The following is a 27,842-nucleotide window of genomic DNA, read 5'->3' as shown; positions in this document are numbered from 1 at the left end:
CTAGTTGTTAAAAATCGAGTTATTACAGTAGGCCTTGGTATGACTATACTAGGCCGTGGTATTTCACATATACTACTAGCCCCAAGGCCTAGTATACTCATATTTGAAATACCACGGCCTAGTATAGTCATTCCAAGGCCTAGTGTAATAACTCTAGTTTTACAAAATAGAATCTGGTTTCATGAAAAACAAACTGTTGAAACTTGTCTAAAAAATAAGTTTCTTTCTAGTTTCACCAGTTTGTTTTTGGTGAAACAAGATGCTATTTAAAAATCGAGTTATTACAGTAGGCCTTGGTATGACTATACTAGGCCGTGGTATTTCACATATACTACTAGCCCCAAGGCCTAGTATACTCATATTTGAAATACCACGGCCTAGTATAGTCATTCAAAGGCCTAGTGTAATAACTTTTAATGGAGCAGATTACATTCATCCACTCAATGCTGACTTGTATTCCCCATGGACTTTCATTGGGGTTGGGTTTTGAGTGTTGTGTTTTGAGAAAATCACATACTTTGTTTTAAACTATTTGCACAATTTTATCTTGAAAAAAAATGGTTTCCTGATTCATGGCCTGCAGCTTTGCTCATTCCAATATATTTAACGCAGACTAGCAATGCTGCATTTTAACTCGTATGTGTATTTACCTGCCCAGGTGTGTGAACATAACAAAATTCAGTTATACATGGGAAGTTTTTTAATTAATCGGAGTTTAAAAAATATAGTGCACTCAGTAATGGTATCAAATAAGGATTTTTATTACCATAAACAACAACATTACACCATTTCATCTTGCCAGTGCACCCGTCCTACATCAGAAATAAAGTAGGCCGCAAATTTGTCCCTCATTTGGCCAACTTCAACGGATGACCTGAGATTGTGCTGAGTGAATTCAGGCAATGGGTTAGGAGCATCATCGTCCAGTTCAAAGGTCGGGTGCTCTTTAGCCATCACAAAGTTATGTAGAACCACACAGGCCTTCACCACCTCATCGACTGTTTCAAGTTTAAGATTAATGGCCGTGCCCAGAATTCGCCATCTGGAAACAAGAATCCCAAAAGCACACTCGACAGTTCTTCTGGCCCTGGTCAGCCTGTAATTAAAAATTTTTTTGGTGTGGTCCAAGTCCCGGCTGGAGTAGGGTTTCAGTAAGTTTCCGCACATTTGAAAAGCCTCATCGCCAACCATTACAAAGGGCAGTGGCGGAGCTTCGGTGTGAGGAAGAGGCCGTGGCATAGGGAAATTAAATTGGTTGCCATACAACCTCCGGCCCATGTCTGAGTTTTTAAAAGCCTGCGAGTCATTACCACGGCCAAATGCTCCAATGTCCACTGCTACAAACATACATCCGGCATCCGCAATTGCAATGAGTACTATTGAAAAGTACTTTTTGTAATTATAGTACTCAGATCCCGTTCTTTGGGGTTTGATGATCCGTATGTGTTTCCCATCAACAGCTCCCAAACAGTTGGGAAAATTGCATACTGTCCAGAATTTGTCAGCAATTTCCATCCACTTTTCAGCGGTGGGCAGGGGCATAAATTCTGGGCAAAGAACATTCCAGAGAGCCCGGCAGGTGTCAGCAACAATTCCAGACAAGGTAGAGATTCCAATACGGTACTGGAAGTGTAGTGAGGATAGGGTTTCTCCAGTCGCCAGGAATCTGTGAACAGACAAAGAAGTAAAATTAATATTTATGTATATTATTTTTAAAAACTATAAAAAAAATATTAGTACATTCACGAAAACTAATTACCCAAGGTTTTGAATACTAAATTTACAAAAAAAAACATCAGACCACACCCCTTTGTTTTTAAAACATACCGTAATGTCACCAGTAGCCGTTCCTCAGGAGGAATCGCACGACGGAGCTGTGTGTCCTGTCTCCGGATGGATTGTTGGACACGAGCAAGCAAATCCATGAAACTTTCGTGGGACATCCGGATATAATCAGTAAATTTCTCCGGGTTTGCACGTAGCTCGCTGTAGAGGGTGTGGTATGCCCCACGGCTCTCCCGGAGTTCAACAATCGGATGTATCCACATACGCCGCCGTCTTCGCTGCCTCTCTCTCTTCCTTTGTTCATGGCAAGCAACTGCATACGCCTGAGCCATCGCGATGTCCAAATCCAAGTTGAAGTGAAAACTCTTCCAGCGCAGATCCATGGTCACGAGAAGAATCAAGCAAATGTGAAGAATACTGTAGACAGGGTGTATATATATTAACATACCACACCCACAATGAAGTCCCATTGGTCTTGTGTGTTGTTGAATGGTTGTTTTTTCTTTTTTGTGGGGTTTTTCCAAAATCTGTAAAAAAACGCAAACGCACAAAAAACGCATACAAACGCGCAAAAACGCTGCGTTTTTTTCCTGCATGCGCATTAAAATGCTGGAAAAAAACGCAGCGTTTGTATGCATTTGTATGCGTTTTTTTAATGCGTTTTTTTGCGGGAAAAACGCGCTGCAAAAAAAAGCAAGTGTGAAACTAGCCTAAAAAACGCAAATGTGAAACCAGCCTAACCCTGGCATGGTATGTGAAAAGAGCTCCATAGAGTAATCTGAAGTGTCGGCTGCCGCATCCTTAACTTTTGGTGGGGGTGAAGGACACAAGGAAAGGTGTTTTTCCTGACCAGAACCCTGCACTGACGACTCCGTGCTTGCAGGTTTGGAACGTTCAGAAGAGGAGGCAATAGAGCTGGAAGATGTTTCGGCAATGTACGCCAAAACCTGTTCATGAAGCTCCGGCTTTAAAAGCGGTTTTCCTACTCCAAGAAAAGGGAACCTTACAGGCCTTCTTGGGCCAGACGATGACGCAGGCTCAGCACCTCCTGCCTTAGTTGCTATTGTGCTTTTGCCAGAACCAGCCGATGCTCCACCACCATCAGAACCAGCCGCACCCCCCTGCCCACGTCTGCGGCCTGTTCCACCATACTTCCTCATGTTTGGGAAAATGTAACCAAAATACCAGCAGAGAGATGGTACTGTATGAGGAGCATCCAGCTGTGTATGGTGTATTAAAAAAATTAAATCTACGTACATATTTTGCTAGTCACAGACGCTCTCCCAGTATGTATTTGACCGTAATACAACAAGCAGATATACGGTACCGTATCAGAAGTGTATAGCTCTATACATTTTTGTGTAAGTAACAATCTGCTTATATGTGTTTATGGAGTGTCACACCCACACGCTATCTCTGTATAGATGTGACTGTAATGCGAACAGCATATATACAATACCGTTTGAGAATCGGACAGCTCAATATGGTGTAGGTCTTAAAAAATGGAAAATCTCCTCAGTTTGTCTTTCCAGAAAAACACACAGATAGCTTGTATTTGTCCCTGATACCAGCCGGTACACGGTAGTGTGTGACGAGCGTACACCGCTAGGCGGTGTCTGTATGGAAAATTGTCACTCTCGGGCTATGTTTATATGGAGTGACACACGCTGTCTCTGTATAGTTTGGACCGTAATGAAGCAGCAGATATACTAAACTATTTGAAAAGCAGACAGCACTCTAAGGTGTCGGTCTGGAAAAACGGAAAAACTCCTCGGCTTTTTTTTCCAGAGTAACACACATATAGCTTGTATTTGTCCCTGATACCAGCCGGTACACGGTAGTGTGTGACGAGCGTATGTACACTGCTATATGGTGTGTGAAAAAATGAACGCTCGGTAACTGAGCAGAACAATATAATAAAAGTTGGAGTGCTTTGAAAAAAGCAGTTTGAACAGCAGTGTGCACACACCAATGCAGCTATCAGGTAGCCTGAAAAGGCAGCTTAATCACCACCAGCGCTGCTGCACACAACTAAAATCCTCCACTTTCACTGCACACTAACCGTACAGTGAAAAGCGCTAGCAGCAGAAGAAGTTTTTTTTTTCATCTTCTTCCCTGCCTAACGCTCTCCCTACAGAATCAGCAGCAGCAGCTCTCCCTATTCTAAGATCGGCAGAAGTAAGATGGCAGTCGGCGGTCACGCCCTTGCATAGCCCCTGTGACACCACGCAAAGTCAGCCAATCACTTGAATGCCCTTCTCTAAGATGGTGGTGACCGCTGCCCATGTCATCGCGTTGCCCACAGTGTGCGTCCTCCATCATTGGCTGAAAAAGAGCGCTGGAAGCATCATTTGAAACGTGACTTTGGCGCTCTGATCGGCGACCTCATGGCCGACCTCACGCAATGGTCGGATTTCGTATCATGAAACCCGACTTTAGCTAAAGTCAGCGATTTTTTAAATTGACCCATTTCGCTCAGCTCTACAAATGACAATGACATTACTACATGACATAACAGTAAAAAACATTAGCAAACCATCAGGGTGCCGCAGGTGACACATGTGCTCGGTGTAAAAGAGAGAGAAGGTACATGAGGGTCCCCGCCACCTCCTTACGCTTATAAACCAACAAAATGTACTCCAGACCACGAAATAGTGTATGGGTGAGCGATATATTACCGATAAATTTTGAACAAATTTTTTGAGCTTATATACCAATGAAATGTCCACAAGAAGATGTAGTACCCTATGGGTGAGCAATATAATACCCATACAATTTGAACAAGTTTTTTGATAGTTATATACCAACGAAATGAACTCCAGACCATGGAATAGTTTATGGGTGAGCAATATCTATATATATAAATGCCTTATCGTGTCTGTCTGTAACCGAAATCGCGGAGCCGACGATTGGTCGCGGCCGCCAGGCCCCTGCCAGGCCGCGACCAATCAGCGACAGGCGCAGCTGTTTGTAACGGCAGGCACAGGCCTTAATCTGTGAAAAAGAGAATTAAAATAAAAAAAAGCTATTCTCACCTTCCGACGGCCTCCTGTCTTCTTTCCACGCACCCGGCCTCGCGTTCCCAGTAATGCTTTGCGGCTTAGACCGCTAATGACGTCACTCTTGCAAGAGCGAGAAAGAAGACCGACGTCATCAGCGGTCTAAGCTGCAAAGCATTACTGGGAACGCGAGGACGGGCGCGTGGAAAGAAGACAGGAGGCCGTCGGAAGGTGAGAATAACTTTTTTTATTTTTTAATATTTTTGTACAGGGCCGCGGCAATGATTGGTCGGGCTACAGGGCCGCGTTGCTGATTGTTCGCGGACAGAGGGCCGCGACGCTGATTGGTCGTGGCTACACGGAAAGGGGTGCTGGGGCCCATGCATACCAGGAAAGGGGGGTGAGGGGACCATGCATACCAGGAAAGGGGGGTGAGGGGACCATGCATACCAGGATTGGGGGGTGAGGGGACCATGCATACAAGGATTGGGGGGTGAGGGGACCATGCACACCAGGATAGGGGGGTAAAGGGACCATGCATACCAGGATAGGGGATGAGGGGACCATGCATACCAAGAAACGGGGGTGAGGGGACCATGCATACCAAGATTGGGGGGTGAGGGGACCATGCATATCAGGATAGGGGAGTGAGGGGACCATGCATACCATGAAAGGGGGGTGAGGGGATCATGCATACCAAGAAAAGGGGTGAGGGGAACATGCATACCAGGATAGGGGGGTGAGGGGACCATGCATACCACGAAAGGGGGGTGAGGGGACCATGCATACCAGGAAAGGGGGGTGATGGGACCATGTATATCAGGATTGGGGGTGAGGGGACCATGCATACCTGGATTGGGGGGTGAGAGGACCATGCATACCAGGACAGGGGGGTGAGGGGACCATGCATACCCCAAAAGGGAGTTAAGAGGACCATGCATACCAGGATTGGGGAGTGAGGGGACCATGCATACCAAGAAAGGGGGGTGAGGATACCATGCATACCAGGATTGGGGGGTGAGGGGACCATACATACCAGGAAAGGTGGGTGACGGTGAGCATACATACCAGGATTGGGGTGTGTGAGGACCATGCATACCAAGAAAGGGGGGTGAGGGGACCATGCATACCAGGATAGGGGGGTGAGGGGACCATGCATACCAGGATTGGGGGGTAAGAGGACCATGCATACCAGGATTGGGGGGTGAGGGGACCATGCATATCAGGAAAGGGGGGTGAGGGGACCATGCATTCCAGGATAGGGGGGTGATGGGACCATGCATACCAGGAAAGGGGGGTAAGGATACCATGCATACCAGGATTGGGGGGTGAGGGGACCATACATACCAGGAAAGGGGGGTGACGGTGAGCATACATACCAGGGTTGGGGTGTGAGAGGACCATGCATACCAGCAAAGGGGGTTGAGGGGACCTTGCATACCAAGAAAGGGGGGTGAGGGGACCATGCATACCAAGAAAGGGGGGTGAGGGGACCATGCATACTAGGATAGGGGGGTGAGGGGACCATGCATACCAGGATTGGGGGGTAAGAGGACCATGCATACCAGGAAAGAGAGGTGAGAGGACCATGCATTCCAGGATTGGGGGGTAAGAGGACCATGCATACCAGGAAAGGGGGGTGACGGTGAGCATACATACCAAGGATGGGGTGTGAGAGGACCATGCATACCAGCAAAGGGGGGTGAGGGGACCATGCATACCAAGAAAGGGGGGTGAGGGGACAATGCATACCAGGATAGGGGGGTGAGGGGACCATGCATACCAGGATTGGGGGGTAAGAGGACCATGCATATCAGGAAAGAGAGGTGAGAGGACCATGCATACCAGGATTGGGGGTTGAGAGGACCATGCGTTCCAGGATCGGGGGTCAGGGGACCATGCATAACAGGATAGGGGGTTGTGAGGTAGCATGCATATCAGGATTGGGGGTGAGAGAACCATACATATCAGGATTGGGGGTGAGAGAATCATACATATCAGGATTGGGGGGGAGCATTATTGCATTATTATTATTAAATCTTCAAAAATAAACTGCATATATATTCTAGAATACCCGATGCATTAGAATCGGGCCACCATCTAGTAATATCAATAAATTTAGAACAAGTTTTTTGAGGCTTATATAGCAATGAAATGTACCCAAGAAGATGTAATACCCTATGGATGAGCAAAATAATACCGATAAATTTTGAACATGTTTTTGAGGGTCATAAACCAAAAAAAATGTACCCAAGAAGATGTAATACCCTATGGGTGAGCATTATAATACCAAATATTTTGTTTTCAAATAATTTTAATGTTTTTTTAGAAATAAACAGGGTAGGGAAAGGAAGGTAGGAAGGGAGGGAAGGGAGGGAAGGGAGTGGGGAATAAACAACCTTGTACAGGTACGGAAAAAAAAATTAAAAACTAGAGAGCCCACAAATAGGCATAGAATGACATATATCGAATAACAACATAAAAGAAAAAAATTGACAATCCTTATTATGGGGTAACATTCTTGGAAGGAGATATAGCATCCCAGTACTAAAGCACCCAGGTTTAAACTTCAAAATATAGTGCCTCTTGTTAAGTCTATTTCATAGGAAATTTGTTGTTCCAGGTCTGACTGGAAGACTGTTGATAGAAACTTCTCGTCAAAGCCAAATCTAGCGAGAGTTGCTTTTAAGTAAAGCCAGTTTAGTCTATCAAACGCCTTCTCGGCGTCCAGTGCCAGAAAAGTAGTTTGGGTTCTCAGGTTGTTCGCTAAATTTATCAGATTCAACACCCTTCTAGTTCCGTCTGAGGCCTGGCGGCCCTCTGTAAAGCCTATTTGATCATCCGCCAACAGACGTGGAAGGATGTTTTTTTAATCGGTTTGCAATGATCTTTGAGTAGATTTTCATATTGCTATTTATGAGCGATATTGGCCTATAGCTCTGTATCCTCTCAGGGTCTCCCCCCTCCTTTGGAATCATGATAATTGTTGCCTCTAACATCTCCTTTGGGAAGGAACCCCGAGAGGACGCCAGGTCAAAGACGGAAGCCAGCTGTGGAGCCAGAACTTTTGAAAAGGATTTATAGTAGTCTCCAGAGAAGCCATCCGGCCCTGGTGATTTTTGGGGCTGCAGTTTCTTGATAACGTCAACAATTTCTCTCTCTGTAAAGGGGCTATTGACATAACTCAAGTCCAGCTCATCGACTCTTGGTAGATCAATACTCTGTAGAAAAGAATCTACAAAATTCGGGTTAACCACTGGTGTATGGGGGTCATCTTTCAGGTTATAGAGATTTTTATAGAATTCTGCAAACGAGTTGACAATGTCCCTAGGGTGAGTTTTGGGGTCACCCGAGGGAGATACTATCTTATTTATTCTCCTTTTAATTCTTTCTCTTTTTAATTTCCTCATCACAAACCTGGTAGGCTTGTTAAGAGACGCATACGATTTGTACCTAGATGCTTTGATGACTGCATCATATTCCTGGTAGATTTCAGATCTCAAACTCTGTCTAAGTCTCAAAATCTCAGCCTGGACTGTCTGGGAAGGAACTTTTAAGTTTGTTTGTTTTTTCTCTAGATCATTAATTTGGGCCTGTAGGTTTGTAATATTTTCCCTATTTCTCTTCTTATGTTTAGAAAGAATTTGCATAAGACACCCCCTCAGGACCGCTTTATGGGTGTTCCAGAACGTGAACTGATCTACTTCACCAGGTACGTTTTCCTTGAAGTAATTTAAGAGAGCATTTTCTATCTCTTGTTTGTACTCTGGTATATATAGCAAAGCTGAGTTAAGCTTCCAGCGGAATGGTTTGTCAGGGGGGGACCCACGAGGAAGTCAATGAGAACCAGGGTATGATCCGAGATGGACTTCTGCATGAAGCGAATGTCCTTAATTTTGGACAGAGTGAATATGTTAGTAAGTAGAAGATCTATCCTGGAAGCTGTCTTATGTACATCTGAAAAGTGGGAATACTCACATGACGATGTATTCAAGCAGAGGAAAGCATCATAAAGCTAATTTTGAATTAACCAGTTTTTTAAAGCTGGAACCTTTTGGCGAACTAAAGAGGATGAATCAATGCTGCTATCTGGGACAATATTAAAGTCGCCCAATAAGATGAGTTCGCCTGTTTTAACTTTGTCGATTTTTTTGATAAGCTTGTTCAAGAAACGAATGTGTCCCTTGTTGGGTGCGGATACATTCACTATTGTGCATGGCCTTTCATGGAGTAAGCATATGAGTATATGAAACCTGCCCAAGGAGTCTGGTATTTCTTTGATGAGCTGAAAAGGAACGGTGCCACCTACCAATGTGGAAAGTGACTTGTACATGTATGGGAAGTTCTTGTGCTGGAAGACCGGGTGTCGATCGGAAGCCAGTTTAACCTCCTGAAGGCATACCAATTCGGCCCGGGTTTGGTTGATCTCCTTCCATACCGCATACCTCTTATTCGGACTGTTGAGCCCCCTAACATTGTACGATAAAATTTTCATCGTTAGAATGCAATATCAAAACAGGAAAGGGAAACAAATAGAACAATGAAATACAGAAAAAAAAATTAAGAACTTGAGAGTTCTCCTGGAGGACTCCAAACTGGTTGGTGTCTCACCTTAGATCGGGGGAAAAACGAGAAAAAAATTAAGTGGCAAGTTCCCACAGTGACAACGATAAACTGTAATTACGGGTACTAATATTCATGTTCAGGAAAATAAATAATAGTGACCCCCAAATAAATTCAAACATAAGACAAAGATCAATCCTAATCCCTATCTCTAAAGGATGGCTCATCCATCAGGAATTTAAGAAACTTCTGACCCTCGTGTGGAGTATAGATGCGGTAGTGTTTATCTTTACACCAGACTAAAAGCTTGGTAGGGAAACCCCATCTATATGACACTCTAAGTTCCCTAAGTTTAGAGGTCAGATCTCTGAAGGAGCTTCTTGTGTCCATAGTCTCTTTGGAAAAGTCTTGGAAAATCTTAAGATCCTTATAAGGCTCAGGGGGTGAACCTCTCTCTCGTAAAGATTTTAAAACCTTCTCCTTGGTTTCAAAGAAATGGACCCTGAGGATAGTGTCCCTGGGCTTTTCCTGTGGGACCCCTTTGGGACGTGGGAGGCGGTGTATACGATCGATATTGACTTCTAATTCTGTCAATTTTGGCAATAATTTTTTAAATAAATTTTTGGTGTAATCAGAGAGATCTGCCTGGGAGACCGACTCAGGGATACCTCATATCTTTAAGTTATTTCTCCTGCTTCGGTCTTCCAGATCCATCAATTTGTTTTTAAGGGAAATAACCTCCTTTTTGAGGAGTGAATTCTCCTTTGAGAGGTAAACTATATCCCTCTCCGCCTGTACCATCTTTACCTCATATTTCTCAACCTTTTGGCTAAGATTTCTGCAAGTTTCCTGTAGGGCCTTGGCCTGAGTCTCAAACCCTATTTTTAGGGCATCACTGAAGGACTGGAAGAGATCTGCCATGAATCCTTCAGTGGCTTGTTTGTTGGACCCCTTGTATTCCCCCAGGTTAATGGATGGAGGAGGAACCTCAAACGAAGGGAATGGACCTCCATTATCCCTCCTAGGCTTCTGCCTTTCAGGGCTTGTGTTTGGAGTATAGTCAGCTGAGACACTGTCGGAGTCCTGAGATGAGAGACTCCCAGTGTTTCCCTGATCGCCTAGTCCCTTCCTTTTGTTTGATTTGGAAGTATCCATTTCCTCCTTAAGAGTCTCAATTGGAGGGGGGTTTAATGTTGCCCCCTAAATTTTTATTTTTTTGAGGCGTTTCAGGTTGTGTTTTAGATAGGGTTTTGGTCAATGAGCTATTAGTACCTGATCCCCCTTTTGCAACTTTGACAGATGCAGGGTTCTTAGATTTTTTTTAGATAAGGTGTTTTTGGCTCGTCTCCTTTCAGGGGTGACCTAGATTTTATTGGGCTTAACAAATTAGAGATATCGTTGTATGATTTAGAGTGTGCTCCAAAATTGGGCCTCGTGACCCTGTGTGGGCTATTGGAAGCTCTGCCCCTACCTGACTGCATCTTGGTTTGCCAAAAACCCTTCCCAGACATCAGATCTATGACACCTTTAAATTATTCAATCAAACAAGTTAAGAAAAATGGTCAAAAAGCAAGTTTCCCAAAGGAGTTAACAGAGAGGCCCTCAGTGAGAGCGAGTAATTTCACACAATTCTGCAGTATCAATATCAGCAGCCCACTGTATCTCTGATCCTCAGTTGAAATAAAGGTAATCTTCTGTTATAATTCACTGGTCAGATGGATACCAGGCACCAGGACCACCAGCCATGAACTGCAGACTCTGTTATATTGTATGCCTGCGCCGCTGATATGCTGAAAGCAGCCAATGAACAATCCCTAGGGACGCTATATAGGGATAAAGAGTGCCTTCCAGATGCTTGTGTCCTTTCCCCAGTACCCCTGTGGTTAAGACTCTGCTGTGTTGTACAGTTCGTGGGAGTATCTGTGCCTGTCACAGGGGAGACCGCTGACTGAACGCTGCAGGGCCTGTGACGTCAGGTCTGCTCAGTGCTGACAGGCTGGAAGCTGGGAGCGGTCGGATCTACTTCCCATTGAAGTCTATTGCGGCTGTGAGCACTAATCAGCAGCCGGATCTAGTGGCCCAAACTCGGATGTGCCTCATCTCTGCTGTCTTCAGAGGCTCCCCCTGTGCTTGTCGCCCCCTGTCCGGTCCTCAATGTGGCTGGGAATGCTGTTCTTAGCCGTTCTGATGTCTGTTCAATGGGTCCAGTGGTATCCCTCCGCCTCTCTGCTCTGTGACAAGAAAGTAGTCCCTGCCGGTGTCCTCTGTTTATATCCTCGGTGTGTCAGTCCAGAAAGGGTCCAGATCAGCTCCTCTGCCCCTGCTCTCCTCACACTGGCCGTGGAACTTCCTGATTTTGGCGGCACTCAGTCAGAAATCCAGAGGGGAGATTATGCATAGTTCCGTATCCCTCCGCCGCAGCAGTGCCATTATCCTCTACACCCCGCAGGCAAAAAACATTGCAGTCAGTTAGAATCAAGTTGTGCCTTACCGGGAGGATTCCAAATAAAGTCCTTATAGTCCTTATTACTGGCGATGAGCCTCCAGATCAGTACTGGCTTATATACAGCCCACAGTAGCACTCCAGTCACTTCCAGGAAGGCAAATGGTGGGAGGGTGATGTCCCTGTTTCTCCTACACCACTACTGTCCCAAACTTTTAAAAGTTCATATCTTCGGTCTCCTTTGGACCAGGGTCCTAGTTTTAGGCTCAGAATGTGCACCAGAGTTTCAGGAATAGAATAGGGTCCAGTATTGGGTTTTTTTGTTAACCCTTTGCACGCTTTTTTGTTGCTTTAGTGTGTGACTGTGGAAGATTAGAGCTCTTGCCTCCTACATGCTCAGAGCCCAGGCCACGCCCCCATGCCAACTATTTTGAGCAAGAATTTTGAGGCTTATATAGCAACAAAATGTATCCAAGAATCCATAATACTATATGGTAGATCAATATAATAATGAGGGTTTTATACCAAAGAAAAGTATCCAAGAACACGTAACATTGAATGGCTGAGAAATGCAACCCAGCACAATTTTTAATTATTTTTAGTGTTGTATATCACAAGAATGCAACCAAGAACATGGAATAGTGCATTGATAAAAAAAAGTTAACAAGCAAGCAACATTTGCAAACTCTTTTTTCTACTGTTACATACTACCAAACTGACAGGAAGCACACAATACTCTATGACTGAGTAATTTAATCTTGAAATATTTTTCTACACTTTTTGTAAGTTTTACATACCACCGTAATGCAACAATAACCATATTAACACTAGAACTACCACATGTTTCATAATACCTATAACTACCATTAGGGGTCATTTTGACCCCCATTCAAAAATACTGACTCTGGAGTAAAAATAACTTTTTTGCTGCCAACAAATTAAAGAACATTTATTTTAACTTAGTAGGAACAGTGTTAAGATCAAGTACAACATGCATTTTCCTTTTAAATGGTCATAGCATGCGGTGTCCAACAGTTAACACAAACAGTACTTTCTTCCACTTTCCCAGTGCATTTTCCACAAACTGGTTTGTTACAGCTTGCGCAAGTTTTAGTTGTTTTGTTTTCGTTGCATCTTCCAACTCTACATTTTCGACGCTTGCGGATTTCTTGTCATTTTGTTTGTGGTTCAGACATTGCGGATGCCACTTCTTCTGACTCATTTTCAGATAAATTCTGAAGACATTTCAAAATTTCATCACTTGTCAGACCCCTCTGCTTACTCATGCTTCAAATATATGTCGCAAAAAGGGACTTGTAAGATCGCAGAAGTAATAAAACGACACTGTACAAACATGCAGAGTTGTAGCTTCAACTGTAATGTTTGCTACTGAAGTGCAGACAGAAATCGCTACAAGAGACATGGATCAAACATTTTCAGACAAGTTTAGACAAAACAAAATACTGAATCATCCCTGATATGCAAAGATACAATTACACTCTACAACTAGAGAGAAGCACTGTGATTTTCTGTACTCTGTAATATTAGGTGACTTGCCTACTACTACTTTTATGTATGGGGTCAAATTGACCCCTTCAGTACTTATAGGTATGAATTGTAAAATCTGGGCCCCTGAAAAGTTACAATTCATTTTTGTGTCCTAAAATATACACTACCATGAATAAATAAAAGTCACAAAAAGTCAGAACTCATTTGTTAAAATTTTAGAAAATATAGGAAAAAGAAATAGCAAAAGGGTCAAAATGACCCCTCTGGTAGGTCTAGTGTTAAACTGTATGGATGAGTTAATGAATCCATAACAAAAAATTTTAGCAAAAAATTTTGGAAAGTGCTGTTGATGTACTAATACAGTCATAAAGGCTTTGCAGAAAGTGCAAAGCCAGACAGAAATTTTGAAGAGGGTCATGCATAGAATCCTAAAAGGAAACAACTGGTGGGCCTCATTAAAATATTGAATATTGCAAACACTTTATGCCCTGCTGTCATCTGGTTGTATGGAAAAGAATGAGCTAATCCAGGCTTTGTTCATTTTTATGAGAGTGATCCTGTCTGCATTCTCTGCTGACAAGCTAAATCACCTGTCTGTTATGACTTCCCCATGGAACTAAAAATTTGCTCAAACAAGACCTCCAAGTCATAGAGGGACTGCTCATACCAGGTATCCAGCTTTGAGACCCACTAGTTGAAAGTCCCACTGGGCTGGTGTCACAAAATTGGTCCACGCCATTGACAGTGTACCTTTGCCTCTGCTGTGTAACCTCTCCTTCTTAGGTGGACAAGAACGCTTGCCCCCTGCCACTAGCGTCGTCTGATGGGAATTTTTTCAACATATTTTCTACAATGGTCTTATTGGTATAGCACCATTTTTGAAGACCACTCCATCTCAGGAAAAAGAGGTACAAGGCTTTCCTTGTACTGTGGGTCTAGCAGGGTGAACTCATCTTTTTGGTCAAGATGAATGTAAAGCAAGGGTCATGGGTAAGGCAGTGGTACATAAATTCCCCATATGTGCCAAGCTCCTTACAGCCAACACTTCCCTGTCTCCGCCATGATGATGATCCTACATCTCTTTCTCCCTCTCTTCCGCCTCATTTCAATCCTCAGCCCATCCATGTAGAAGAGATTGGATGAATATTACATAGTAACATAGTAGCATAGTTAGCAAGGCCGAAAAAAGACATTAGTCCATCCAGTTCAGCCTATAAAATTCTGTCAGAATAAATCTAGATCTACGTCCTTCTAAAGAACCTAACAATAACTGTAAGAAACAATATTGTTACGCTCCAGGAAGACATCCAGGACTCTCTTGAACCCTTCGACTGAGTTCGCCATCACCACCTCCTCAGGCAGGGAATTCCAGATTCTCACTGCACTAACAGTAAAGAATCCTCTTCTATGTTGGTGGAAAAACTTTTTCTCCTCCAGACGCAGAGAATGCCCCCTTGTGACCGTCACCTTCCTTGGTATATATTGTGCATTGTATTGTGCATATATTGTGTATTGGTATTTATTATAATATTGTGCAGCTACTAGCCTCTGTTTTGCCAGTTCCTCTTATTTCTCCTCTGTGTTCACCTCCTCATTTAAACCCATTCCACGCTGAGCAGATGAGATAATGCTGGGCAGGCTACAATCTGTCTATGTTATGTCTTTCTCCATCCCCAGCTGCCCTGCATGCGAAGCTTCATGTTTAATTGTGAGCCAGTGACAGTTTAAGTAGGCACGGAAGTGGGATAGTTGTGCTATGGCATCATCGCCACTCATCATCTTTGTCAAGTCCTCAAAATCTTGGAGAACAGCACAAATATCAGACATCCATGCACACTCCTAAGTTGTTATATGCGGAAGCTGACCAGAATGCCGATGGGCGTGTTTGATCTGGTACTCAACCACTAGCCTCAGGCTCACAAAGCCTTGCCAGCATGTGCAATGTGGAATTTCAGCCGGTAAGCGGTGACAGTTGTAGCCAGCTTGAGGAAATGAGCGCTGAAGGGCGTACCTTGATCAGAAGCTCTGGCAAATATGGGTATTTTTTCAGAAACCTCAGAGATACTAAGCTGAGCACATGTGCCAAGCATGGTACATGTGTGAGCATGCCAAGCGTCACAGCCCGCACCAGGTTACGCCCATTACAATTTATGACCATGCCTGGTTGGAGGTTCAGAGGCAAAAACAACAGATCTGTCTCGTTTGTTATTTAAGTAACTTTGCCATGGTGTGTGGTTTGTCTCCTAGACAAATTAGTTTCAGCTGTGCCTGTTGCTGCTTCACTGATGCAAAGCTTCAGAGCTTCCAGCTTTCGGCTGATGTCAACAACAAATTCTGAGATAGCACATTGGAGCTGGAGAATAAGGAAGAGATGGAGGGAGTGCAGGAACTGCTGTAGGAGGTGGAGGAAATTTTGATAGCAATAGGGCCAGCAATCCTTGGTGTCAGGAGCGCATGTCCCGTGCCAGGGTATAACTCAGCCCTAGCCTCCACAATGTTCACCTTATGAGCCATCAGAGAAATGTAGCGTCCTTGTCAACAAGCGCTTGTCCACCTGTCAGTCGTTAAGTGGACAATGCTAGTAAATGTGTTGGTAAGGGCATGGGAGATATTCCTGGACACATGCTAATACAAGGTGGGGACACCGTACTGGGAGAAAAAGTGGTGGCTGGGGACCAAGTACCAAGGGACAGCTACCACAATGAATCAGCAGAAATCCTCCCTGTCTACCAGCCTAAGTGGCAACATTTACACAGCAATCAGCCTGGAAATGTGCCCATTTAGCATTTGGGCCTGTTGGTGGGTGGCTGGGAACTTTCTTTTTTGTTTCAAGACCTGGGGTAGGGACAGCTGAATGATGTGCTCGGACAATGATTTGGAAGTGCCTAATGATATTAAGTCAGAATATGTAGAGATAGGTGCAGGGCGGAGGCATCTGCACCAGTGTATTTGACAGGTGATTGGGAAGCACCTAGCACAGGTGAAGAGGCATTGGTGTCACCTGATGGCACCAATCGTGAACCCAGGAGGTCAGTCCAACAAGTCGGGTGCTGAGATGACAAGTGTCTAATCCTGATGATGTGGTTAGGTTCTTAGTGGTCAGGCCCCTGCTGATCTTGGCATGGCACAGGTTGCAAATAGAATTAAAAGTTCAGCTCACCCTTACGTTGATTCTCACAAGCTGTGAGGAAGTCCTGAACATGAAACAACGTCACTGCTTGACGTGGAAGACTTGCACAAAGTAATGAAAGTATCCAGCTCCAGGGATAAAATCCATAAATCTTTATTGATAGGTTAAAACATGAAAAAACAAACAAAGCTGCTGGACAATTAACCAGATAAAGCCTGAGCAAGAGTGCCCGCAAAAACAACTGTACGTGTTTCGAACATGCAAGGTGTTCTTAGTCTTCAGTTACCAACGTTTGTTTTTTCATATTTTAACCTATCAATAAAGATTTATGGATTTTATCCTTGGAGCAGGATACTTTCGCTACTTTTTACAGGTTGCAAATGTTAATTTTATTTGTCTTAGAACGCTCTTTAAAATCTCTTTAAAATCTCCTTAAAAAAGTCCCAGACTTGGGAACACCTAACTCTTTGATGGAGAAATTCAAGAGTGTCAGTGCTTCCGCCTTGTCCCTCTGGTCACCCCACTGCCTTTTTCTGTTTGTTTTGGTGCTGCTGCTCTCTTCCCCTCAGTGCTGCTGGCCTCACTCTACATGTCACCTTCCCAGGGTGGAGTGATGACTTTGTCATCCACCATTTCGTCTTCCACCACCGCACCCTGATCCTCCTTACTTTATTACTTAACAACAAGACTTAGCGGCAACTGTGTCTCATCATCATCTTCTTCCTTATCCCAAATTTGCCATTCCCCATTGTCATGTTCTTGTGGCAGTGGCTGCTCTAGGTTTTGTGCATCATTAAACAGCATGTCCTTCTGTCCCACTTGGAGAATGTAGGTTGAGAGGCCACAATAAAGAACTGATGCTGTAAAGATCTCCTTGGAGTGTCCTAGTGTGGGACTCAACATGATGGGAGGATCATAATGAGGATCAAGTGATCCATACTTTAGGCTGGTGGACTGGACCATGCAGAAGGCTGGTTGGTGCTGCCAAGCCTGCTGGGGGCATTATCTGCTATCCAACCGACCTCCTGTTTGCTATGCTGTGGCTTTAGAAATGGTGTACCATGCTTCCTTGCAAAGTCGGACAGAAACCTCTGTGTCATGGATGGGCATGTTTCTTGAGCTCCAGTCACATCTACCCTGTCCTCGGTATCTGCATGCACTATCATCAGCACTTCCACTTCCTCGTCACTTAATGCACATCTTATAAATTTTGTGAATGCTAGGTCTCTTGAAATCAAGTTTTTATGTGCATTGGTGGTCGCTAAGAGATTAAAGAGATTATTTATTTATTGAGAGAGAGATTTTCCAGATCCAAGGTTCGGGTTCTATTGTTTTAATTGGGGTTCGGGTTCAGCTTCAAGTTCGAGTACAGTTCTGATACACAAACCAAACTTTGCTCTAAAATTCTGTCGATCCAGACGAACCCATTCTCATCCCTATTGATCAGTCCACAAAATCACAAAGACCCTAACCAGAAACTGTGTGGTTATATGAAACACTGTTGTGCAGAATTATTTTTTTATACTGTATATCCGCTGTTTGTGCATCCTGCCTTTGATACATCACCTGTGTGGTTTACATCTCCTGACAGTTTACCGACGTAATACCTTTTTTATTAGCTATTACAAATTAAATAATTATATACTTTATTTTACCAGTTTCTTGACGATTATGCCTCCTATAAACATTCAGTGTAGCACTTTTGAAATTAATTTCCAATGGTAATATTTCATCTATCCCTCCAGTAAGTATGCATAGTCCTGTATAGCTCTCCCTCTTCACCATCATTTTCTCCTAAAGATTCTGCACTGCTCAGAAAAACAAAGTAATTAGCCTTGCATTCCACATTAAAAAAGCATAAAATGAAATCTTCCGAATTGCAACAGAAAGAAACCTAACAATTATTCAAACATTCATTAATGAAATTACAGCAATTAAATGCAAATGCCTCCATTCTTCTTCATTATTGTGACCGTGCAGCAGTTCCTCTCAGAAGTGACATCATAACGTTGGGCAAACAAGTCATGTTCAGCTACGCCTCATCGGCACAGGGACCAGTCTTAACTACCATCACGTTAAGAAACACATGAGGAATTACATTTCTAAGACTTCATAATGGGAATTATATTGTAAGCTGCATACTGAAATCCTTACTAAAATCTTTAGATTTGACTCTGAATGGCTGCTTGTCTTATCTTGTAAATGCAAAATGTAGCAATAACAGACCAATTGTGTTATGGTCAGATGTAACAGGAAGAATGCAGACACTTGCGTAAATAATATTTTAGATATACTGATATAGTACAGACATTCATGTCTGGAAAATGCTCTAGGTAAGGTAAAAGAGGACTATCGGATGTGAGTGAATGGTAATTGGAATTTAGTATATGACAAGGTAATTTTTTTTACATTTTCAGATTATTTTCCGTTCTTTTAGTTAGGTAACGATAATAATGTTTAGACATTTGATAATTTATATAAAGAAAATACAGATAAGATTGAGGTTTGACCAAGCTAAATTATCAAATCATAGGAAGATCAATAAGAAGGACGATTTCTCATTCAGGGCATTGACGCAATGAAAAAATAAGTGATGTCTGTGAGATATTCTTTAAAAATGTCTCATAATTCATCATAAATGTCTCTCAAACAATTACATTATAAAGAACATGCTCTGGGCCATGTCTGACCTGCCGAACATGCAATCCAGATTTATAAGACAAAATGCTGTCTTCTGTGCCCATATTTAATGCCACCTAGGAAGGCTACTATGAGACCACTAAACAAGCCCAAAACAGTACCCCCACACCATGGACGTCTTGCATTCTACTTAAAGGAGTTGTCCAATTTCATAAAAATTTCTGTCATAAGCTGTGGTTATTTGAAAAAAACAAACATAGTAATACTCACCCTTACAAGGTCCAGCGCCAGCTCTCCAATATTGCCTCGTTGTGTGTTGTTTGTCTGCCATGCTTATGTCACGTCAACAAAGCTGCAGTCAATCACTGAGCTTAGATCTCTGCCTGTGTAAATGGTACCAACTGCTAAGAGAATTGATTAACTGCATTGATTCTTTATGTGATGACAAGACACTAGCTGCAGGGCAGCACAACAACTCCAAATCAAAGATGGACAGCTCATGCCAGGTGAACAGGTTTGAGACAAATAGTTGAAGGTCGCAGAGGAATTAGTGAGTACATTGCTTTGGTCGACTAGGTATTGATTGACCATCTTTAAAAACATTTCCCTCCTTGTCAAAAATGCCGGGTCATCAAGGTATGGATGCTGGGAGACTGTCATGAAATTGGGCCAGGCCTTTGACAGTGTACCCCTGCCTCTACTGTACCTGGTTTGTCTCTCTTGCCTCTCCTCCTTGGTTGGGCAAGGAAGCTTGGCCTCTGTCGCTAGCATTGTCTGATGGGAATTTTTTCAACATATTTTTCAAAATGGCCTTCAGGTATAGCACCATTTTAGTAGAACTCTCCACCTCTGGAAGGAGAAATGCAAGGTTCTGCTTTTAGCGTGGGTCTAGCAGGGTGAGCAACCAGAATTTTTTTGCCCAAGATAAATATAGCGGATGAGTCACTGGAAAGGCAGCAGTACATAAAGTTGTCCATATGTGCCAAGGTCCTTACAGCCAACACTTCCCTGTCTCTACCAGGATGACTCTCCATCTCCTTCTCCACCTCCTCCTCCCTCTCTGGCTCCTTATTCCCCTCCTCAGCCCATCAACGTAGGAGAGGCGGTCGAAGTTTGTGTGGGTACTAGCCTCTGTTGCACTAGCAATCAGCTCCTGCTCCTCATCCTTCTCAGCCTCAACCTGCTCTTTGATGCCCAATCTGCACTGAACAGATGAGATGAAGCTTGGCTGAGTAGTATCTCCATGTCTTACGTCTTCCTCCATCTCCACCTGATTGGCATGCAAAGCTTCATTTTTGTCAGCAACTACTCTTTAAGTAGGTATGGAAGCGGGATTGTTGAAATAATTATGGCATTATCACCGCTCACTATTTTTGTGACGTCATCAAAGTCTTGGAGAACCACACAAATGTCAGACAAACATGCACACTTTTCAGTTGTTATGTGCAGAGGCTGGCCAGAATCTGGATGGACATGTTGGAGAAGGTATCACTCAACAGGCCTCCGCTACTCACAAAGGCTTGCCAACATGTTTAGAGTGGAGTCCCAGCACATGGTGATCTTGCACACCAGTCAGTGAGCTGGCACCTAAATGTTCCGATGCAGCACTTCCCAAGCGGCGACAGCTGTAGATGACTTGTAGAGGAGCAAGAGGAGGTACAGGAACTGATTTAGGAGGTAGATGAAACCCTGCTAGAAGTAGGGCCAGCAATGCTCAGTAGAACATGTGCCCAGCCACCTGTGGGACTTGACCCCTGCCTCCACAGGGTTCACCCAGTGTACCGTCAGGGAAATGAAGCATCCCTTGCCACAAGTGCTTGTCCATGTGTCAGTCATTAAGTGTGGTAAGGGCATGGGTGATGTTCCTGGAAATGTGCTGGTACAAGTCAGGGATGCCACACTGGAAGAAATAGTGGCAGCTGGAGAACAAGCACAGAGGGACAGCTGCCACCCTGAGTCAATGGAAATTCTTAGTGTCTACAAGTCTGAATGGCAACATTTCCACGACAAGCGGCTTGGAAATGTGCCTGTTTAGCATTTGGGCCTGTGAGTGGGTGGCTGTGAACTCTTTTTTTGGTTAAGATACCTCGAGTAGGGACAGCTGAATGGTGCCTCAGAATGTGGAAGAAACAAAATAGGAGAGAGTAGGGGGCTCTCCTGGTGTGATACCCAGTGGTCAAGTGGAGGAGGTTAAGAACAAAGTACACTAACCTGCCATGGTTATGCTGCCGACATAACCATGTTTGCAGAGCCTGCTGTGCTTATCGTGCACCATTCGCCATCCCGGCTTCCGGGTTCAGAGGTTAGTCGGTCACTTGAAGCTTCACGCGATGCTGATGTCACCATAGGTTCTCCGTCTTCCACGTCTTTGCAGGATGGTTGAAAATCTTCTGGGTCTGCTGGGTCCGTGATGCACCAAGCCGCTCACCCAGAAAGGTGTAAAATCCAAGGAAGGAGAAGTACGGCTGATAAGGGCGCTGAGACCAAGACAGACATATGTTTTAAGGCCCCGTCTCACATAGCGTGATTGTTAGCGAGATCGCTGAAACGTCACAGATTTTGTAACGCAACAGCGACATCGCCAGTGATCTCGCTACGTGTGACACATAGAGGCGAGGGCCCCCGCTGCGATGTAGCTGATTGTGCTTGAATGTCCTGGGCCATTTTTTGATCACTGGTGTACCGCTGGCCAGCATGCATCACTGTTTGACGCCAACGAGCGACCTCTTTGGCAGCTCAGAACTCAGAGACGCAGGCAGGAGTCATCAGAATAGCTGCTGTGTGACAAGGTCCCAACTACTGCTGAGGTCGTTATATGGCTCGCCGGATCGTTGCTGCGTCGTTGAGTAGATCTCTCTGTTTGACAGCTTACTAGCGACCATTTAGCGATGCACCAGCGATCCTTATCAGGTTGTGTCGTTGTAGGGATCGCTGGTGCGTCGCTTAGTGTAACGGCAGCTTTAGATGCAAAAGAAACTTCTTCACTTGGTCATTATGTCCTCACAAAGCTTTTCGGTGGTGAATCTGCCTTCATCAGATGATGACCAGTGTAACAAACAAGGGGTATTTAAAAAGAGCTAATCAATTATTTAATATGGTCAAATTAACCCCTTCCAAGCTTGAAATCAAACAGGCTGATAACTGCATACAATAGCTGGCTGAGAAAAGAGAATGTTTCATTTCAGGATAATGGAGTAATAAATGGGTAAAGTGTATTTATTGCATTTAAGAAACAATAAGAAACAATACAAATAAAAGGCAAATGAATGCTAAGAATTATAAAAGAACAAAAAAAATTTTTTTTATTTTTTTAATATTTAAAACCATTTCTGCTGATGTAGCAACAAAAAACTGAGAGATCAAAATTACAAACTAAAAAGCTAAGTTTTTTATTTTTCATAATTTTTTTTTCTCCCTTTCCTCTTTCCTTTCTTTTCTCCTTCTAGTAACTGTTTACCAATGGAAAAATAAGTGTGGATCTCTCAAAAGATCACTACAAAGAATAAAAAGTAAAATTATAAAGTGTTGATCAGAGATCTCAAGGAACCTAAATGAAAAATTTCTCTTTTCCCTTACACACAAAATATAAAGCATAGAACAATGGAAAAATCACATTTCAAAAAACCACATTTTCAAGATTAAGGTTGAGGCTCTTAGTGTGTAAACACTCCACTTGAAAATCCAATAATTCTCCCTATTGATGAGTTGTCTGTACCTGTCATTTACGGTGTCAGATATGTGGTCAATGATTGTCACCTTTAGTTGTTTATGATCTTTCAGGTGTTCAGTCAAGAAGTGTTTTGAAATGCTGTGTTGTAAAAACCCATTTTCGGTGTCCCTTTATGTTGAATCAGGTAAAAATTTGAAACATTTTTGACAGGAACATGAACAAACGGATTCTCTGATTCAAAGGATTGTGTGCAATCATTTAACGGTGTCTCATTCGGTACAGACTTCCGTTTCTCCTCAATGAGGAAATGTCGCTTAAGTGTAATTTTTAACGGAAAAAATTATTAAGGTCAAGATAGAGAGCAAATGTATTAAGGGGTGCTATTGGGGAGAAGGATAAACCATGACTCCAATAAACCATAACAATAATCACATACAGTAGATTATAACAAATACCAAGAGGAGTGAGGGCCCTGCTCGCAAGCTTACCTCTTTCCTCATAGACTGTAAGCTTGCGAGCAGGGCCCTCACTCCTCTTGGTATTTGTTATAATCTACTGTATGTGATTATTGTTATGCTGTAATGTCTATTGTCTGTACAAATCCCCTCTGAAATGTAAAGTGCTGCGGAATATGTCGGCGCTATAAAAATAAAATTTATTATTATTATTATTATTATGACTCGGGAGGGAAATTTCCCCCTCTGATAATATATGGTTGGATATATTAAAAATACGAACAGGCTGCATTTAGCCACTCTCTTTGCTTCAGCAGTTGTCTTCAGGCTAAATGCAGAAAGTTATTGCACTCAACTCACTTCTCCATGCGCGCTCCTGCCACCCACGGACAACAAACAGAGCCATCCCAGTAGGTCAATTTTTATTTATTTACGTGTTTTCTCTCTTGTATATCCGGTTTCAGATTTCGTATATATTGCCACCACAGTTATGCCTTGAGGTTTTTTTCGGCTGAGGAAGTTATCCATCAAGTCATCAGCAACGTTGTGTAAAATTAAGAAGATAATAACATAAGGACTGATGATACCACATCACTTTTTATTTATTATATTTTTCATGTTTAGTTATACTATTTGTACTTAAGTTAAATTTTAATGTTTATCTATCTGATCATGTGTAGGTAATCATTTAGAGAGATATATATTTGTCCAACTAATTCTTCCCCTTAGCACTCATACACTAGCAGACTTAATTTCTTCCTCCTGCTGCGTTTGGTTGCTGCATGCCTTTTATTTACCTCTGAGATGTGTCCTGCGTTGCCTGGATTGCGACCAGGCACCAGCCATCCTGGTGTGACATCGGCGCACTCAGGTGGAGATTCCTTAGGGTTTCTGGCATTGCCTGGGAGACAGCTAGGCACCGGCCGCCCCCGGACGACGTTAGTTCACCTCGGACTCACTTCAGTGCAGTGGCTTCATCCACCCGCAGCACACCTGCGCAACCCTGTGGCTGACATTGGTTTATTAGGCTCACATGACTAGATGGAGCTGGATATTTAAAGGGGACAATTTACATTCTTAGCCACGCCCCCCGAGGAAGCGGTATCCTTACCGCAAAACGTACGTTGGGATTCCCAGACTGGCGTTCCGTGCATGACATGATGGGTATGTTCCTTCACACCTGTTCATTTGGTTTTGATATAACACACTTTTGCATGTAATTCTCTCTTGTCCCGTTACTTTGGCACTTTGTGGCTTTTTGCTGCACTGTTTGGATTTAGTGGTAATGTTTGCAGCTGCAGCTGATGCGATAATGGATCCATACTGTCCGATATTGTGACTGAATATTACTATACCCTGCTTGGCTGCGACTGCGCCCCTTACTGTTGTGCCATCAGCTTACTATTTAGGGCATAGTGCAATAACGTTTTACATTTAGTATTTATTTTTTCCCTGCACATTTGCATAATTGATTGGGATTTCTGAATGTGACTACTGTTTATTTCTATTTCACGTGTGATAGGCACGTAATACTATTCACCCCTCTCATAGTCGTCTATTTGGACTCCTTTACCAACATCGCCGGTCTGTTCATTTTTAATGGTTTCAGGTTTAACAAATTTCATTGACCATTTGTTACACTAATTTACATGTCCTATCTCTCACTTATGTGTCTTCAATTGTATCAATAAATTTATACTTGTTAATATAGTATGGACTCTGGTGTTCTCCTGTTTTTTCTCATTTGATTGAGAGTCGTCTCTATGGACATTGAATGAGGCATTATCTGTATTTTACAGTTATGTATTGAAAATGTATTTTTGGAGTTTTTCCTGTAAATGCAGAATGTATTGCAATGAAGCAGGAAAAGAACAAGATTAGCCCTTATAAGGACTTTTAGTATGAAGGTTCAATATCAACGCTAGTAGCACCACTAGAGGACTCTGATTAATGAAACTGTGCACACACAGGCCTGGACAACTACTCTCTCCATCCAATCACAAGGGTCCCTGAGCTGTGCAATAGTGTCAGTGAGCCGAGAGTGGTGGCGCGAGTCCTTCTATAACATCTGATGAGGTAATGAGGCTAGCCAATCACAGTAAGCCACTACAAAGATGGCTATGGCATTAAAGTGACTGGCAGGGTAATGCAGTTAGCCAATCACAATAATGCCACTACCAAGATGGCTAAGGCATTACAGTGACCGGCAGGCAATCCCTGCACATTTATTGGCTGTGTAACAGGCGCCAAACTTGAGGATGAGGATTCAAGCTTTCAATCCGAGCACCAGACAATGCTTGATGAATGGCAAGCATGTCTGAGAACCCAGATTCTTGAGTGATATCCAAGTATCACTGAGCACGCTTGCTCATCACTAAAAGTCAGTGGTCCGACACCTGAGGTGTAATTCAGAAGGAAGACAAAGGGAACAAAAGATTCTAATGGGTAAAAGACACATTGACACTACAGGTATGGAGGAGTGTGGTTCAAATATTATTTAAACAAATCTGTCATTGCACACAAAACATTATTAACATGCAGATATAGGGTTAATCTGCCTGTAATGAGGTTCTTTAGTTGTGTGGCTACCACATTGGAAACCCGGCTGACAGGAGGAGATGAACTTTATTCCTCCCCGCAGCCTCTAGCTATTAGTCAAAGAGGTTCAGGAGGCTCAGCTTCAGTCACCGCTCAGTGCATAGAGAGTGGTGGCTGCAATCAAGCCCCAGCCCTGACTGACAGCTTGCAGGGTAGTGTTACAGTGCTGAGCCAGCTGTCAGCAGTTAGTGCCTATTGGAATTACAGTTTGTATGCTAACAAGTTAGGTCTCATGTGTGATAAACACAAATTATTGCGTTATGCCAGAAGCCAGTGCTGGTTTAAATTCCAATGGTAGACTTGTTGTCATGGAGCAGACACTGGCCTAAATATTAAAATCTGCTGTGGATTCTAGGCACTAGGGAGAGTAGCCAAAAGAGGAAGGTAACTTGCAAGTGCTCAATGTACGCTGTTGAAGAAGGACCCCCAAACAATGAAAGTGTTTATGCTAGAAAACTGCCATAAATCACTCTAAAAAGTCAATGTGTAGTTGCATAAAAAATAAGCAAGATTTTTGTGTTTTGACGCTAGTTTCGGCCAGCTCCGCCAGAATCAAAATGGGCAAAACTGAGGAGGAACTGTTGCAAGACAAGGTGTGACTGCCCATCAAACCAAGGAAAGATCTGACCACAGGCCCGCTCCAAAGACCAAACAGTCTATGTCTGTGATGAGCAACATGTTTTGCTTTGGGGCGGGCCTGTGGGCAGGTTTTACCTTGGTTTCTTTTGCTTAGAGCAGGAAGATAAGACTATGCCTACAGTCCCACCCCGGAGCACGGGAATATCATTAACTTAAAACTTCTAACACTGATTACACAAGAACCACAAGATGGATTTATTCACCTCAAGAATAATTTTAATCAGTTTAACACTGCCATTCTGACAATGCCTGTAGTTTACTTACCAAAATCCTGCTTCCCTTTAAACCCTTGAGAGCAAGTTCTACCCAGAAATAGTAGGGAAACATTGACTCCAGAGTCAAGTAGTGAGAGGAAAGTGGCCATAGAGTATGCAGCTTAAAAATCAGGACTCTAAAAGATTAGGCCTAGGTGATGTGATGTATAACTACTAGATATTCCCTGGATGTGTGTGAGAAAATGGAACCAAGTTAGAAAGCTACTCAACTGCTCATTGCTTCTTTAAATAATCCCAAACCATTAAAGGGGTATTCCCATCTCCAAGATCCTATCCCAATATGTAATGAGTATAATAATGATAATAGCAAATACATCTGATTAGAAATGTGCACTGCATTGCTTGCCTAGGTATCTATGGTTACAACCAGCCATATAGTAACCATGGAAACACAAGCAAATGCAATGTACTGCACATGGTGTAAGCGACAAACGAATCAGAAGGACTATACTACACTCTAATTGAAGTAGTTTGCTAATACTATTATTATTACATCACTACACCTACTACATATTGGCTACATATTGAGATAGGATCTTGAAGATGGGAATACCACTTGAAGTAACATCATCACTTGGAAAGTAAAGGAATAGGAAAGAATCTGTGCTTCAAATGAGTGAGGAAATAAAAGCTTTTGTAAAGTTGGATCCATGGTAGTGTTCTATAAATTGTTTTCATTGCCTTTTAATTACAAGTTGCACTTGTGATTGCATGGCCTACGAGTCTCCCTATGAATACTTCTTCTGAGCATTCTTCAAAAGGAGCCTTATATCTCTTAAATAACCTGTCAAAGGTCTCTAATCTAGCCAACTAGTTCACCTGCTTTGCACTGATCAGGGACAAAACCTTGAAACACGAGTCTGCAAATAGAATTTTTAGTTTGTCTTCTAATCCTGTCATGTGGCAAGGATCTTTAAAGGGTCAACATTGACATTTAGGATTGCTACCTCCGATAGGCACTAGAGTTATGGTTCTTTTCCTCTCAGAAAATACTAATTGCAAATTAAAATTCCTAATAAATGGCATTACTTTGTGTTAGAAATGTGAAAAAAAATTGTTTATTTGTATTAAGTATTTTCTGCAATATTACAGCAGACATTCACATTTTCAATGTTGAGTACCCTAATCTAAATGAT

General features: G+C 43.0%; 1 protein-coding gene across 7 annotated transcripts in view; it reads right to left on the bottom strand.

Annotated features, from left to right (window-relative positions):
- Positions 1–27,842, bottom strand: part of LOC141056737 (uncharacterized) — a 347,515-nt gene that overhangs the window by 31,487 nt on the left and 288,186 nt on the right. For 5 of the 7 annotated variants that reach the window (XM_073553185.1, XM_073553184.1, XM_073553183.1 and 2 more), the window contains one exon: positions 9,094–9,253. The exons of the other annotated variants lie outside the window; for them this stretch is intronic. In XM_073553185.1, the coding sequence (XP_073409286.1) occupies positions 9,094–9,253 (160 nt within the window). The remainder of the gene's footprint in view (positions 1–9,093; positions 9,254–27,842) is intronic. 7 annotated transcript variants of the gene reach the window in all.

This window comes from Dendrobates tinctorius, unplaced genomic scaffold (assembly GCF_039654945.1).
Source record: "Dendrobates tinctorius isolate UK_male_01 unplaced genomic scaffold, ASM3965494v1 ptg000199l, whole genome shotgun sequence".
Lineage (NCBI taxonomy): Eukaryota > Metazoa > Chordata > Amphibia > Anura > Dendrobatidae > Dendrobates > Dendrobates tinctorius.
The sequence above is the reverse complement of the archived record's forward strand: the minus strand, read 5'-3'. Positions and strand labels throughout refer to the sequence as shown.